The sequence below is a fragment of the Sphaeramia orbicularis genome, chromosome 15, assembly GCF_902148855.1.
Source record: "Sphaeramia orbicularis chromosome 15, fSphaOr1.1, whole genome shotgun sequence".
Classification (NCBI taxonomy): Eukaryota; Metazoa; Chordata; class Actinopteri; order Kurtiformes; family Apogonidae; genus Sphaeramia; species Sphaeramia orbicularis.
The window spans coordinates 24,086,551-24,102,542 of record NC_043971.1 but is presented as its reverse complement, the minus strand read 5'-3'; the positions used below and the strand labels follow the sequence as shown (position 1 = coordinate 24,102,542).

Below are 15,992 nucleotides of genomic sequence, written 5' to 3'. Positions count from 1 at the left end.
GTTCTAGGACTTTAAGGGTTAATGAAGAATGTGTGGTGAAACTCCTTAACAAAACAATAGTACTTACAGTGCAGAAATTGTATGGTTCTGTTACCATATTCAGTCATTTCTGAAAGGTATGAATTGGCTTCATTAATTAGTTTGTTTTTGTGCACACTACTACTTTTCACCAGATAACATAGGGTGAGGCAGAGGCTTGTTTGCATGTTTCCACATTATACAGATTTCTTCTGGGTCCTTGAATTTCCATTGTGGTAAAGCATCAAAACAATCACATCCCTATAGGTCGGTAGTCTTACTGCCTGATGACAATATCACCAAAGTAGTTCTACTAGTTGTACTCTAAGAAAAACTCACACAACACTGTAGCTCCTGTTCAGGGACTTTTTCACAGTTACTTTGGCTGAGGTGTTGGTTTAGATCTGGAGTTGGTGCATGGATGCCTTCATCAGATGTCCACTAATCTTTGTGTACTTGAATAGGTTAAATGCGGATGTGGGCTTTCAGTGAAGTTCACAATAAAAGTGAACATCTATACAGTGAGAATCTGAACTATTTTATTTAGAAGGTGCTTTGAAAAACTAAAGCACAACAGTTTATAAGTAACTGGATTTTGTTAATACCACCATCCATGTGACTCACATCAGTACATAAATAAGTAATGTCCTATATAATGTCTGCTTTGAAATTCATCTTTGAATCAATACATTTCCACACCTCTGTTTAGCATTTCTAATACATACCACTGCTGCCACAATGAACATACGAAGTGAACAACAGAAAAACTGCTGTCAGTAGATTTTTTCAGAGGAATCTCAAACACCTCAGAGAGAGTTTTGAGTACATCTCACCAGTGTTTACAAAGTTAGGGGCAGGTCCAAAAAAAGAGAAGAGTCTCTATTTGTTTATGGACCTTGCAAACATGAAGTTCACATTAGGTTAAATCTTGGCTAATTTCTCTGGTGCAGACAGTGAGAACTTTTAACTGCAGGAGTTATGTCACCCTGTTCACAACTAAATCCCAGGTATCTTCTCACAGTTGTAATTTTATGCCTTAAGGCTTATAGGAAGCACAAGCCTTTAATTATGGAGAAAGAGGGGTAATCAAGATGAAACATAATGTCATATTTGAGTGACCACACCCTTTAAGAACAGGCTTATATTCAGAGAGATGTCTGACACAGTTCTATAGAGTGGATAACATATTTGTTCAACACTATTTTGATTTAAACAAAAATGCTCAATAAAAGACCACAAACAGTTTCATTAATTTTATTCAGTGTAACATGCCTTCTCATTTGGTCATCTGTCACATGGTGTGAATATAATGTCAAATGTGAATAAAACTTGTATATATTAACTTGTCCGTAAACAAGCTTTCTGCCTTACTCATGTCATATAGATTTAAATTGGAAATGATAGTGAAAACACAACTCCAATGAACTCACAGCACTTCATGAATCACAGAGACACCTAGTGGGAGAAATTACAAACTGCATTTACAGTGAGTACAGAAAGTATTTTGACCCCCTTAAATGTTTTACTCTTTGTTAGGTTGCAGCCATTTACTAAAATCATTTAAGTTAATTTTTTCCTCATTAATGTACGTAAAACCCCATTTTGACAGAAAAAAACTGAATTGCTGACATTCTTTCAGATTTATTAAAAAAGAAAAACTGAAATGTCACATGGCCATAAGTATTCCGAGCCTTTGCTGTGACGTTCGTATATTTAACTCAGGTGCTGTCCATTTCTTCCGATCATCCTTGAGATGGTTCTGCACCTTCATTGGAGTCCAGCTTCATTTTATTAAATTGATTGGACTTGATTAGGAAAGGCACACACCTGTCTATAGAAGACCTTTCAGCTCACATTGCATGTCAGAGCAAATGAGAAGCATGAGGTTGAAGGAACTGCCCCAAGAACTCAGAGACAGAACTGTGGCAAGGCACAGATCTGGACAAAGTTACAAAAGAATTTCTGCTGCACTTAAGGTTCCTAAGAGCACAGTGGCCTCCAGAATCCTTAAATGGAAGGCGTTTGAGACAACCAGAACTCTTCCTAGAGCTGGCTATCAGGCCAAACGGAGCAATCAGGGGAGAAGAGCCTTGGTGAGAGAGGTAAAGAAGAATCCAAAGATCACTGTGGCTGAGCTCCAGAGATGCAGTGGGAAGATGGGAGAAAGTGGTAGAAAGTCAACCATCACTGCAGCCCTTGCTCCACCATTCAGGGTTTTATGGCAAAGTGACCCGACGGAAGCCACTGTGCAAGACACATGAAAGCCCACCTAGAGTTGGCCAAAAAAACACACTGGACTCCCCAACTATAAGAAATAAGATTCTCTGGTCTGATGAGACCAAGATTGAAGTTTTTGGGGTTAATTTTAAGTGGCATATGTGGAGAAAACCAGGCACTGCTCATCACCTGCCCAATCCAATCCCATCAGTGAAGCAGGGTGGGGGCAGTGTCATGCTGTGGGGGTGTCTTTCAGCTGCAGGGACAGGACGACTGGTTGCAACTGAAGGAAAGATGAATGCGACCAAGTACAAAGATATCCTGGACAAAAACCTTTTCTAGAGTACTCTGGACCTCAGACTGGGCCAAAGGTTCCCCTTCCAACAAGACAATGACCCTAAGCACACAGCTAAAATAACGAAGGAGTGGCTTTGGAACAACTCTGTGACTGTTCTTGAATGGCCCAGCCAAAGCCCTGACTGAAACCCAACTGAGCATCTCTGGAGAGACCTGAAAATGGCTGTCCACCAACGTTCACCATCCAACCTGACAGAACTGGAGAGCAACATTCCCAAGAAGACTCATGACTGTATTAGCTCAAAAGAGTGATTCTACTCAATACAGAGCGAAGAGTCTGAAACTTGTGACCATGCGATATTTCAGTTTTCTTTTTTAATAAATCTGCAAAAATGTCTACAATTCTGTTTTTTTCTGTCAGAATAGGGTGCTGTGTGTACATTAAGGAAAAAAAAAAGACAAATTATTTGAGCAAATGGCTGCAATATAATAGAGTGAAAAATTTAAGAAGGTCTGAATACTTTCCATACCCACTGTAAATGTCCTAATAAGTACAAAGCTGCTGCATTGTAATAAACTACATTTGTGCATATGGATTTTGTATTTTATATAAACAATAAAAGGCCACTATGATACCTTCATCCTTGTAAAAACAGCTGTAAAATGACGGAGAGACATTTTCTGGGGGGGGGTTCCAATTTTAACATTTAAACAAACCACACTGACACCTGTAATTATATTTTGGATATCATTAATATTATTTCTCCTGGCAAAATGTATTGTCTTATTCGTAAGAAGGGTATTTAATGATTACTGGGAGAAACTGGAATTCAAGATATTCTCAGCTTCATTTGTACTCGTCAGTTAAAATTCATTTAAGGTACCTTAAAGAAATTGAGAAGAATAGGCAGCTGTTGTATCATTGAATGGCACACTGTATAATTCTAAGTCAAAATTAACATTTCAAATATTCCTAATGACATTCTTCTAATTCACAGCTGTCATTTCAGATATCCACCATGAAAGTTATCCTAGACAAATGTATCATTAACGAGTACATGCTTTGACATGTTACCCTGCAGATTCCTCATAAAATATCATCTGTCTTCCTTTTGCATCTGTTTTAAACAAGGATCTCCCTAGATTTGTAGGACTTGTGTACTGTTTTGTATCCTAACTGCCTGACTTAAAAACTGTTTTGCTGATCTGTGGATCTATAACATTACCTCTATTACAACAGTATTACGAAAATATCTGCAAGAAACCCAAATGTAAGTAAATCTGATGAAGTGATTTATGAAGTCAACATGTAATCACATATTGCCTCCATTTATGCCAGTATAGTATCTTTTTTTCCAGAGTGTTGAACTGTATTAAAAGCCTCCAGGGGGAGATCTGACATGTTCTTTTCTGACTTCCAGATACATATAGATGTAAACTATGAATCTGGGGGAAATTCAGTCCTTTCTATGACAGTTTCATGTGGCTTATGGAGGCAGCCAGCTGAGCCTCCAGAGCCATCCGATCAAAGGTGTGTGTCTGTGTGTGTTGTCTCACTCTGTCCCTCATGTGAAAGCAGGCTCTCGTCAGCCTTTGCGCCTCCTCCTGTATCTGTTCTCGCTGTCTGCGCAGTCTCTCTCTCTTCCACTCTTTCATGCCAACGTAGCCTTCCCTGACCTTCCTCATTGCCTCCTCCTCTGTCTGCATCCTCTCTCTGAGCCTCTGGTGGCAAAGCTGCCGGTGTTTGTTGTACTGATGCGTTTGCTGAACTTTATTCCTGCTCTGCACCAAAGCATGCTGGGTAGCTTTCTCCATGCGACGCTGGCTCAGTTCATATAAGATCTGTTTGTGTGTGACCTCCTGCAGGTCCTGTATCTTGGCCCTCCGCTGTGCCCTCTGAATCTGCTTCTCCTCCTGTGTTGCTCTCTCTTGCAGCTCCCTGATACGTGCCTCCACAATCTCCGCACGTCTCTTACAAGAGTTTTGCAGCTTTGTCTCAAGTATGCTCCTCTTCTGCGCCTCCTCCTCTTCCACCTGCAACTCTTTCTGTTGCCTCATGAGGATGCACCGCAAAAGTTCTTTACGATTTTCCTCCTGCAGCCTCTGCCTCTCTTTGTCTTCCTGCAGACATTTGCTCCTCCTTGCCTTTTGCTCTCTCTCCATGGCTACTTGCTTCTCCTTCTCTAGCACCCTTTTCTCCACCTCCTCCTTGTGTCTCAGGAGCCTCTCCTGGTGGCGTTTGCGCTCCACTGCCTCCTTCTTTGCAGTCTCTCGCTTCCCTCTACGATGGGCCTCCACCTCCTCTTTCAGTCTCCTCCAGCGGTCCTCTTGCATTTGCACCTCCTGCTCAAGCTGTCCTGCTTTCTGTTTCTCCTCACACTCCCTGAGCCTTCTGCGGACCTCCAGTTCCTCATGCCAACGCCTCATGCTGTGCCTCAGCTTCCTCCTCCTCTGTTTCTCAGCTTCAGCCCGCTGGACTTCCTCCTGCCTGCGGGCCTCTTGTCGCTCCTGTTCCTCCTTGTGACAGAGCTTCAGTCTGGATTTCTCCTCCTGGTGCCTCACCAGCATAAGAGCTGCTATCTTACGGTCTCTCTCTGGAATAGTCACACTCATCTCCTTTTTAATGTCTTTGGTCAGCTTCTCCAGTGTCTTCTCTGTAGCTGAGGAGTGTCTGAGGTCTCCCAGGCTGAAGCTGCCAACTGTGCTTCTGTCCAGGTCTCTTATACCAGCTGAACAAGAGGACCTGCTCACAGATTTTCCTTTAAAACACAGATCTGCATATGCAAATGGTCCTGCTTTCTCTTGAATAGCAGACTCATCATCATGCAGTTTAATATGGGAGTTTGAAGGGGTTACCTTAGAGTGTTTTTTACTGCTGGGCCACCTGTCTTCATCCGCCTGGATTAATTTGTTCCTCTCTTCTCGGCACATTTGCAAAAGCTTCCGTCTCTCCTTTTCATAGGATTCATGCATAACTCTCACGGCTTCAAAGGGTACATCCTGTTGTTCAGTTCTCAACTCATTCAGAGACTTAATCAGGAGCTCGACAGGTTTGACACCAACGCGTGCACAGGACTGCAGGGAGCGTGGACTGGTCAGAACATAGCGACTCCTTTCCGCTTCGTTCGAGTCAAAGTTGTTCAGGTCCAAGTGAAGCACAGGAAAGGTGGACCTCACTTTATCCATTGTTTAAAAAAAGTAAAATAAAATACTTTAATTACCTAAACGCGCAGTTTAAGAGCACAAATTGCAACAAATCCTGTTTTCATGAATCGTTGCTCAGCATGAGGAGGTCACAGACGGATTAGCTGGGTCATGTAATCGGTGCTCAGCCTGTGTGTGTGTCTCTCTCTCTTCACTGCAACAAATACAACAACATAGAAATTATATTCTGATTTGTCAACCAGGAAGCCTGAACTAAAACCCATATTAAGGATGAATCATGAGGTGAAATTAGCAACTTATAGTAACGTGTCAGGAAATTCTGTAATTATGAGCATTTATTTAAAGCTAATGTACTCCAATATAGGCTACTGGTTGTACAACACCGTCTTTAAATAAACGATTTTTTAATAGTTGTTTAAAAAAATAAATAGATAAAAATAAATAAATAAAGTATAAAAAATTAAATATATACTTGCCTGTGTGGTTATAAAATAAACAAAACGTAAAAAGTGGTCATTTGTTTTGTTAGACAGCTGTAAGTGACCATGCCAAGAACGCTTCTGGTTACCATGACAATAAAACCATTCATGAAATAAAGAATGGCTTGACTCGTTGTTTAAACGCTGACTGGGGATAAACCTCCCTCTAGCGGTGGAGGTACGATACAGCTGCTGACGACTTCCGGTTGTCGACGATGAATGATGTTAGATTCATTTTCGAGATTTAGAACCCTAAACTCTAGAAAATTACTTATTCTTTTTTTTTTATTATTCTTTTTTTTATTTTTTTTTAAATGATTAAGTTTCTTTATATAAAAATATGGGCAAGATGTCTGAATTACACACTTTTTATTTTAATTTGAAACCTTTACAGTAGCTTCTATGATCACAACACTCCCTTTTACATGACTGAAATAGAATTCCCGACACTTACAAAACAGAGATACACTTAATGTCATATGATTTATCCTATTTTCCTCCAATGTTTTATTTCGACTGAACCACACTGCTTTTTTAATCCACTTTGTATCCCTTATTTAAGTAATATTGGCACATTGTTGTTATTATTTTCTTTGACATTTCTCTCTCCCGTTATTTGTCAAATACAAAAAAAAAAAAAAAGCAATCACATTTTATCCCTGACAGTTATACAGTGCACAATTTTAAGAATTATTTGGGTCCATGTTTTTGTTTCTTTTTTATTTTAGATACACTCTGATTAATAATGTTTTTTGTATTAATTTTAATAATAAAATAATGTGTCTTTTTTAATTTGAACAATGAACATTGAACAGTATATATACATAATAGTATACAACAAACAAGGATAGAAAGTTTCATAATTCACAGAATATTTTACATTTCAAATATTTAGAAATACATGTAAGTAAAAAACATTTTAAAAAAATGCTCGAGGTATAAATAGAAATTAAACAAATTAAATAAGATTATACACTTGACATTTTTTTTGTTTTTTTTTTTTGTTTTATTTGCTTTAGAATTTATGATCAAATTATCAAATTGTCTGCATAATCGGAAAAAATGGCTTTAAAAACAGTAATGTTTGGACGTTGGTGCGCAAGTTTGGAGCAATGAATGTGAAATTTGGCCAAAAAAAATAATCAAAAGTTAGACAATATATCTTTTTTCTGGAGTTATTTTATCAATTTTTGATAGGCCAAATAAAATGTGTTGAAAGTTCAATTTACATGAAGGGTCAATTTTTGTGTTTATAAAATTATTTAAATCAAATCAAAATATTTGTGTGTAGGTGCAATCCCAAAATAAATGATATATTGTTTCCTCTGCGTTGCTGCAAAAAGAACAAACAGTATCAATAATATATATATATACATTTATATATATATATATATATATATATATATATATATATATATATATATATATATATATATATGTGTGTGTATGTATATATGTATGTATATATGTATATATATATATATATATATATATATATATATATATATATATATAATATATATATATATTAATACATATTAATATATATATTTCACAGGTCTTCACCGGATAACATCTATAGATCATAAAATAATGTGTCTATTTCGCCATATGGTTTCGTTTTGACGTAACTCACAGCATCAATACAAAACTTACTTCGTAGTGAAGGTTCATGGAACAGTTCCTGCGCGCCATATATTTGTTTACCACAAAGGTACGTCAAACTTTACTAAAGTTTAACCGATACATAGAGCTGAGTAATGCTTTAGGGAGCCGTGTGAACGATACAAAGACAGGAGCGTCTTAAAGTCTTAACACTAAATGGAGTCATCATAACTGATTTAGTTAGCTAACGCGGCTAACATGTTAAAGACACTGATGGGTGAAATGAGATGAAGCTCTTCGTGTACTTCCGGGTTTGCAGTTTGTATACAGTGGCTCGTTTGCTTGAAAACGCACATGGATCGCAATTTATGTTATTCTATAGGAGCTAATGTGGATACTTAATTTTCTTTTACACCTTGCAGTCTTACATCGTTCTTTGTGGTGTTCAAATTTGTGCTGTTACATTTAACGCTGCTAGCATGACCTAAACTGTAGATTTCTATCTTTACCATTTCATCATCTTTGGGTCTAGTCATAGATGGTTGTTTCAGGGCTTAACGTCGCAAAAATAATCTTTAACAACTTGGAAACTCATTACAGAAACATATTCTCTTTCTATTTGCTCAGAAATTGTGGTCAGAAGGTAGATAAAAGGTCTATAACAAGGAGTAGAGGCGTGTTTTGTTAATGTTACACCGGGTTTGTTTTATGGTGCTTCCTCCTTAGAACAGTTCATCCACTGACTGGAGATGAAAAGAGCCAGAAGCAGCGAAGCAGATGAGGAGACTCCCCGGCAGAACGGCTCCTCCGGCCGCAGGAGAGGAGTGCAGCAGCACCGGGGAAACGAAGACGATGAGGGCCCTGGTCTGGGCGCTGCTAACCTGCAAGACGACGATATTGACCCCAGTCTGAGGAGAGAAATCCGCAGCAAATACAGAGACCTCATCAACTCAGTGCAACGTCAGTAACAAGAACTTCTACCCATCATATTATACATGAGTTATGAAAATGTATTAGTAAGTTTAGTGGTTTAAAAGTTATTAAACACACACTCTGGCTGTTGTTTAGACCTTTGAGGGGTAAAATGATAAAAACAAAATATATTAGCTACTCCAGAATTATTTTAGAATTCCAGTGCAACTAGAATACAGTATCAGTTTCATGCAGTTCATGTTTTAACTTGGATTAAAAACATCCCATCTGGTTTAGTTGCATTCAGCATATGGCTTAAAGCTGCTTCACCATGTTTTTGTTTACTTCATGTATAAACAAATGGAAAAAAAAAAAAATCCTGAAATTTCAACTTGGTTTTAAATGTGATGTGTATTTCTGATGTACTGACTTAACTTATCTGGTTTTCAGAGAACAGAGAAGATATGCTAAGTCCATCCAACAACAAACTTACAGAGGTTTTAGAAGAGGCAAACAAACTTTTTCAAGATGGTATGTATATATGTATATGAACCCCATGAGTTTTAATTAAAGTCTAGTTTGTATGTTGTGGCATTAATTATTACTGTACTATAACTAAAGGTGATTTACTTCTAACACTATCATTAAAAGGGAAAATAATCATGTATAAAGAGCCTCATTCAGGTGTGTGCGTTTTCTTCCTGTTAATGAGAGAAAATAACTGAATCCTGAAGAGAATATTTCTGTGATTTTGAGACAGTTTGACCAACTAGTGGTGCAGTAGTAGTTGATACCTAACATTTTTAAGGGGCAGACATGGCTCAGAAGGTAGAGCGGGTCGTCTAATAACTGAAGGGTTGGCGGTTCAAATCCCGCTCTGTGCCGTTGTGTCACCCACCTTTCCTCTAGTGTCACTCACAGGGCAGGACTCAGGGCAGCTGTGGCTACAAATGTAGTTTACCACCACAGTGTGACTATGAGAGCGAATGAATAGTGGATCAATAATGTAAAGTGCTTTAGGTGCCTTGGAAAGTGTTATAGAAATCTAATCCATTATTATTGTTTGGTGTCTAAACTGAAAAAACTTGACCCCTATCATTTTTTAGTTTGTTAGGTGTTCTTAATTAGTTTGAAGTTCTGTGATTCCGTCTTATTGATTTAGGTATTTATTACTCTGATTCAGATGTTTAGATCAGCAGTTAGCAGTCACAGGTTCATGCCCCCATGACCCTGCAAATATTAGGGTTTGACAACCAATAGAACATTTTCCTTACATATAATGTAAATTCACTTCAGCTGTACCTGGCGTAACCTTTCATATCTAAATCATTCAGCAGCTTAATGTTTTCGTGTTGTCTTCTGACAGTGCGAGAGGCGAGGGAAGCAGCTCTAGATGCCCAGCTTCTCGTTGTAGCCACTGACCTCGGAAAGGAGAAAGCCAGTCAGCTTTTTTCAGAGGGCGCTGCTTTTGACCCCACTGCATTCGCTGAGCATCTAGTGAGTGAAATTATTTTCTGTAGACATTATTACTGCACGATGAAAGTGTTTGACAATCTTGTGTAGTGTAAACATGGATTTTTGTTGTGATGCACCTTTGGGAGTGAGGAATGTATTTCTTCACTGCAGTCTGTACACCTTTGTTTGGAGTAGTTCACCCATATGAAAACAGGTTTATAACTAAAGGATAACATTAACCAAAGGGAATATCACTTTATATAGTACGTAATAGATAGATAATTGGATTTTTTAATTGCTTAACCATAGTCAATGCAGGAAACAGTGGGTTTTCTCCTTCGACATAACAATCATACACCTGTTCCTCTTCTCTTAGCTCAATTACCATATTGTAAAATGAAGCCATAACTTGTGGATGCATTATTTATGATCATAAAAGTAAAATTGCAGACATATTGAGTGAGTCTGTTTAGACACTTTCAACTTCTCTTCATTTTAAACACGCATTGATTGTAGTATTATAACAAACAAGCTTTTATGTGCTCTGTTAACAATAAAATTACAGCAATTTTCTTAGTAAATGTAAGCATAGGTGCAGTATGAATGCACTCAACTTATAGTAATCTCTGTGGTTCTTTGACAGTTGTCCTTCATGGGTCTGAACCGACTAGAAGATGAGGAGGAGGAGCTTCAGAATGGAGCAGTCGATGGATACCTGCCGCAGGACGCCTGGCATAGAGTGGCCAAGAGAGCAGAGAGCTGCTTCAAAACAGCACCAGCCTTCCACTACATGTGAGTCTGCCCTGTTGCATTCTCCTATAATACCTTAGAATGCAATGCAGTGTTTATAATGTGCTTTTCACACACAAAGGTAAAATTCAGTGTGCTTTACATTATCAGTGCAACAAAATATACTTAAAACAGCAGTATTTGACAGTGGTTTGTCACAATTGGGTAAAATTTCTGTTATCAGTGTATTGTAATTTAAGTGATCTAAGAGGCAACAAGAGGTGTGTGGAGTTGATATTGTGTCTTTTCAGGCTGATTGAAGTGATTTACAGCTGTAATTACCTCAGATTTCTTCAGACATGGTTCTGCTGTTCTTCATTTCTCAATACAGAAGCTTGGAAAAGTTTTATTCTCTTTTCCACAGTGGCTTCAAACTACATTAGGTCATCTGTTATGTTATTACACATTGTCTTTAGTCTTGAGAGCTGCATAAGGAAGGTGTGTATTTTCAGATTCTTTTGTTTTCCCCCTGTGTTCAGCTCCTTTAAGCATTAAAATTGAAGTGCCAAGTACATAAAATAATAATAAAACAGAGGAAAATAAATGAAGACTTATTAATGCTTAAACAGTTGAACAGTTTTTGCGGCAACTCCTGAATGAATTTTAAGGAATTTTTGTCTACATCTAACCTTTTTGAAGTGATTTATCACCATTTATTATGATATTATCCTCTGCATTTTGTAGTTAAACTCAGGTATTTTCCCATGTTTAATTTTCCAACCACTTAGACTTTAATAAAGACTCCAAGTTAATTCAAAAGTTATCATATTAAAAACTAACTTTCTCAGCAAAATATGTCTTTAACCAGCATAAAAACAGGTGTCTGCCACCACTGTTTGTCACATTCCATGAATTTTACCCATGAATCAGTATTGCGGAAGATGACAGTGTTTCCATGTTCATTACAGAGGCTTAGAAAAAAGACACATCTGATGCCTCTCACAAGCTGAGAAAATGTGTGTACATGAATTATTAAAATGTAATAAGTGTAATGTAATATAATAGGATCAGTGGTTATTAAAGTTATTTAACATTTTATTTCAGTTGATGCTTTTGGTTGGTGGTGGTTGTTTAGGTTTAATATGATAAAAAGAACACAGCACTCCATAATGAATTAAATATTACAGTGCACTTGAATACCGTATAAGTTTCATGCAGTTACTGTTTTTTGTTTTTTTTTTAACTTGGATTAAAAAAAAATCCAATCTGGCCCAGTTGTATGCAGAATATGGCTTAAAGCTGCTTTACCATTGATACGTAAACAAATCCTCCTTTTAAAAATGATTGCAAAGGTAGCTAAAGGTTATCCTGAGATTTCAGCTTGTCTTTAAATGTGATTTCGTGGTTAAATCATATAACAGAAGTCACTCTGTTCATTCTTGTGGTTCTTTCATCAGGATGGGATCATTTCATGCAGAACCTCCTCCACCAAAGCAAAGAATTGAGCGGCAAAGGAAAGTACCTGGCAAAGAAGCTAAAAGAATGATGCCCACGCAGGTATATTTCCATAGACTGTAAACTTACAAACCTCTATTATCTTTAAAAGGAAAGTGTGAAATTCAAAGATTCAAAAGATTCAATTCAAGATTCAAAGATTTTTTATTGTCAATTCACTAGATGCACAGGACATACACAGCATTGAGATACTGTTTCTCTCTCACCTTGTTAAATGCCATGCATTAAAAAATAAAAGGTAAAGAGGAAAAAATAGAATAAAGTAAATAAGCAGGATAAAGAATAAACTACAGTAGAATAGAAAGTGTACATGTCAGTCTATTTACAGTAGCAGCAGCAGTACAATACAATAATGTTTATCAGGTGAGGAGGTGCATAATGGAACCAAACAGCAGGAGTTATTTCTAGTAACAGTGAGTTTATTTCCAGAGTCAGACTTTGTTTTGTTCTGGCTCAAAGTGTTTTGTTGATGCTTATGTTAATGTTGTCCCTCAGCTGAAGAAAATGGAAGAGTCCCATCAAGAGGCAACAGAGAAAGAGGTGGAAAGGATCCTGGGATTCCTAAAGGGTTACCACCAAGACGATCGTGAGTTTAAAGTTCACCTCATGGATATAAATAGGATGTCTGCATAGTAACCGATAATGTTTATGTGTGTTTTTATCACAGCATCAACGCCGATATCCTACTACGAATTTGTCATCGACCCAAACTCATTTTCCCGCACAATAGAAAACATGTTCCACACATCGTTTCTAATCAGGGTGAGTTGGTGAAAACATGGCTCCTATTGTTTCTTCATTTTTTTGCACCTTCTTGTTTCCTTTCTCCTCTTTTGTCCTGCTTATGACCTGGAAATTGATATTAGCACAAGTGTTAATGTTAGTGTTTTAATGAAGGGCACCTGAACTGAGATTAATTTGTGACTAAAACCAGAGACAATAGAAAAACATGGGTTACAAAAGAAGAACTATGCAAAATATTTACTACAGAAACTTTAGTTGATGTTTCCTCCAGACAGCCACAGCCTCGACTCTGTGAATGTAAAATCCTCCAATCACTAGTTCCAATCTCCACCGTAAAAACCTGATAACCAAATCCACATGGACTTTCCTGATATGAGCAGGTTAATGGCTGACAGGGAGAGGTTGTTGGGGATGGGACAGAAGACATGAGATGAATTTTATTAATCTTGTCCAGAAAATTCAATTAACATACAGACATAATTACAGCTCAAAATAAAATCTGAATAATTAATTCATTATGTAGGAGCTATTTGTCTATCTAGTTTATTGTTCAAAGTTAATGTGCTTTTTTGTTTAGTAATTTAGTATGATTTGCTAATTGTTTATTTTTTAATTTTTTTGCTTTTTGTTTAATATCTAGGATATATTTTTTGATTTTCATGATTATTACTTTCATTCTTTAGTATTTAGCACCTTTTGTTTTGTGTGTTTTCTTATTGGTTTAGACCATGCGCACCTGGGTATAAATAGGCAGCACCAAGTAAGACCATCATGCACCTGGGTGGGCCTATGTTTTTTTTTTTTTTACCAGACAGACAGTCAGTCACAGTCGTCAAGTCAGACAGGAGGAGCAGGAGAGACAGCAAAAAGGATTGGGTTGTTGTTTGCCTGCAAAAAGCCTGAAAATAAACCACTTGGAATACATTTCTGGAGTGGACATTGTGTTTTTGACTGCGTAAACCACAAACCAATGGTGCATCTAGTGGTTATTTTAGTAATGTTAAAGTCTTAAGTTCAGTCACTTTTAAGTTAATTTAATTCTGATGGGAAATTGCCGCGACACATTATTTTGATTAAAAAAAAAAGTTTGTGGGTTGGGGGACTTCCATGACATGCAACACATACCGAAATTCACCCTCTGCATTTAGCACATCACCAGAACGTACAGGAACACACCACACACTAGGCTCATGTTAGGTGCATGGGGAGCAAATGGGGGGGTTAAGTGCCTTGCTCAAGGGCACATTAGCTAACAACTTTCTGCCAGTCGGGGGATTCAAACCGGCGACCCTTCGGCCACGATCCGAATCTCCAGCCTTCTAGACCACAGCTGCCTGTTTTGAATTTCCCCAAAACTGATGAAATGTGAATGAAAGTGTCTATTCTATTCTATTCTATTCTATTCTATTCTATTCTATTCTATTCTATTCTATTCTATTCTAACAGGACAGATGATGCATTTGTCCTATTTAACTGATGTTTCTTTAAAATGAAGGCTTTGAGGGGACATTGTTTCATTGGTTTAATGCCCGTTGCTTCGACCTCCCTCTCATCTTGCGTCTCCTCTTTTCCTCCCTGCTCATATCTCAGGTGGGCGGGACTAAAGCACAATGAGAGGAGTTGTGGATGTACAGATGGAGAAATGAGCACAGGGGGAGGTTGCACAGTAGTTTCATTGGACTTGTCTGCCCTCTAGTGACACGTACATGACAGTGATAACAGACCTGTTTGTTTTTCAGGATGGTTTGGCACGGATGTATCTAGATGACAAGTTGCCTTGTATAGGTGAGGATGTATCTGTAATATTCTGATGTGAGTTTTTGAAATTTCCTTATTTAAGTAATTAATGGTGTTGCATATTTTTGTGTTTTAGCACCGGTGGAAGAAGGGGAGGTGGAGGCTGGAGGATCAGCCAGTCGTAAACAGTGCATCACCTCTATCAGCCTAAAAACATGGAAGGTGAACACTTCTATACAACACTAAACCTTGTTATAAAGCTCGTCATTTCATGTTATTAATTGTACTTTTACTGTAATCGTTGTTGTTTGTCCTCTTGTAGGAGCTCATAGATGCCTTTGACATCAGCGACACACTGATTCAGCCTCTCAACACACAGAATGAGTGATGAGCCTCAGCTTTTTTGTTAACTGAAGCCACCATTGTTTTTAGGCGTGTTCCTGTTTTTTAAATTTATAAATAATAAAGACTTATTTTTTAGAGATTTTCAGCCTGCAAATTCCCAATAATGGTCATATGCACAAACCTGACAGTAAATTCACTTTAGGATTTTACATTTTATTTACTGTTTTGATATAATGGTATACTAAAAGATAAAATGTTCTGTTTTGTCTTATTAACAACATATAAAAACAGAAACTACTTGTCATTATTTACATCAAATTTTATTATTAAATTAATTGAATAGAATGGAATACTTTTTTGCTGAGTTGGTAGAAGGTCTGAGGATAGAAATCTGTTATTTTTTGTCAAATAAAAACATTATGAAAGGCTGAAGCTTATAATCAATGCCCCCCCCCCCCCCCCCCCCCACACACACACACACACACACACACACCCCACCCAAAAAAAAAAGAAACTGTCAAAGAGGCCCAATGGCAAAAACTTACACCTTAGACATAAGAAAAGTCAGTTTTGATGTACCAATTTTAATTACACAAATTACATTAGTTGAATGGTTTATCTTGGTGGTGGTGGAAATGTACTTTTGTTTTGGTTCTAATAGTAACACTGCAGCTTTTAAGTAGATCTGTTATTGGCCTCCAGAAACTTACCCATGATGCAACGCTCTTTACAAATTAAGTTAGTGTTACTTAATTCACTAAGTTTAATTGAATG

General features: G+C 37.5%; 2 protein-coding genes across 4 annotated transcripts; one reads left to right on the top strand and one right to left on the bottom strand.

Moving 5' to 3' along the window:
* Positions 1-3,886: 3,886 nt before the first annotated feature.
* Positions 3,887-5,890, bottom strand: LOC115434748 (coiled-coil domain-containing protein 177). Its single transcript, XM_030156855.1, has one exon. It carries the CDS (start codon positions 5,716-5,718, stop codon positions 4,000-4,002), a length of 1,719 nt encoding a protein of 572 aa, XP_030012715.1. The 5' UTR covers positions 5,719-5,890; the 3' UTR covers positions 3,887-3,999.
* A 1,942-nt stretch (positions 5,891-7,832) lies between these two features.
* nsmce4a (NSE4A component of SMC5/6 complex) lies at positions 7,833-15,646 on the top strand. 3 transcript variants are annotated; one of them, XM_030156869.1, is made up of 11 exons: positions 7,833-7,890; positions 8,508-8,741; positions 9,144-9,224; positions 10,060-10,190; positions 10,792-10,940; positions 12,335-12,434; positions 12,888-12,978; positions 13,060-13,154; positions 14,876-14,921; positions 15,010-15,095; positions 15,196-15,646. In XM_030156869.1, exons 2-11 carry the CDS (start codon positions 8,531-8,533, stop codon positions 15,259-15,261), a joined length of 1,056 nt encoding a protein of 351 aa, XP_030012729.1. In that variant the 5' UTR covers positions 7,833-7,890; positions 8,508-8,530; the 3' UTR covers positions 15,262-15,646. The 3 variants fall into 3 exon arrangements, with proteins under 3 accessions (XP_030012729.1, XP_030012730.1, XP_030012731.1); XM_030156870.1 differs by having other exon boundaries at positions 7,845-7,890; positions 8,513-8,741; XM_030156871.1 differs by lacking the exon at positions 7,833-7,890 and adding an exon at positions 8,225-8,424 and having other exon boundaries at positions 8,513-8,741.
* Positions 15,647-15,992: the final 346 nt, after the last annotated feature.

What these genes read in the sequence shown, in the direction of transcription:
- LOC115434748 (XM_030156855.1), bottom strand. Translation starts at nt 5,718, where the DNA reads ATGGATAAAGTGAGGTCCACCTTTCCTGTGCTTCACTTGGACCTGAAC.
- nsmce4a (XM_030156869.1), top strand. Translation starts at nt 8,531, where the DNA reads ATGAAAAGAGCCAGAAGCAGCGAAGCAGATGAGGAGACTCCCCGGCAG. An exon ending in AAACAAACTTTTTCAAGATG is followed by an intron (nt 9,225 to 10,059) that starts GTATGTATATAT and finishes GTCTTCTGACAG; the next exon opens with TGCGAGAGGCGAGGGAAGCA. An exon ending in GCACCAGCCTTCCACTACAT is followed by an intron (nt 10,941 to 12,334) that starts GTGAGTCTGCCC and finishes TTCTTTCATCAG; the next exon opens with GATGGGATCATTTCATGCAG.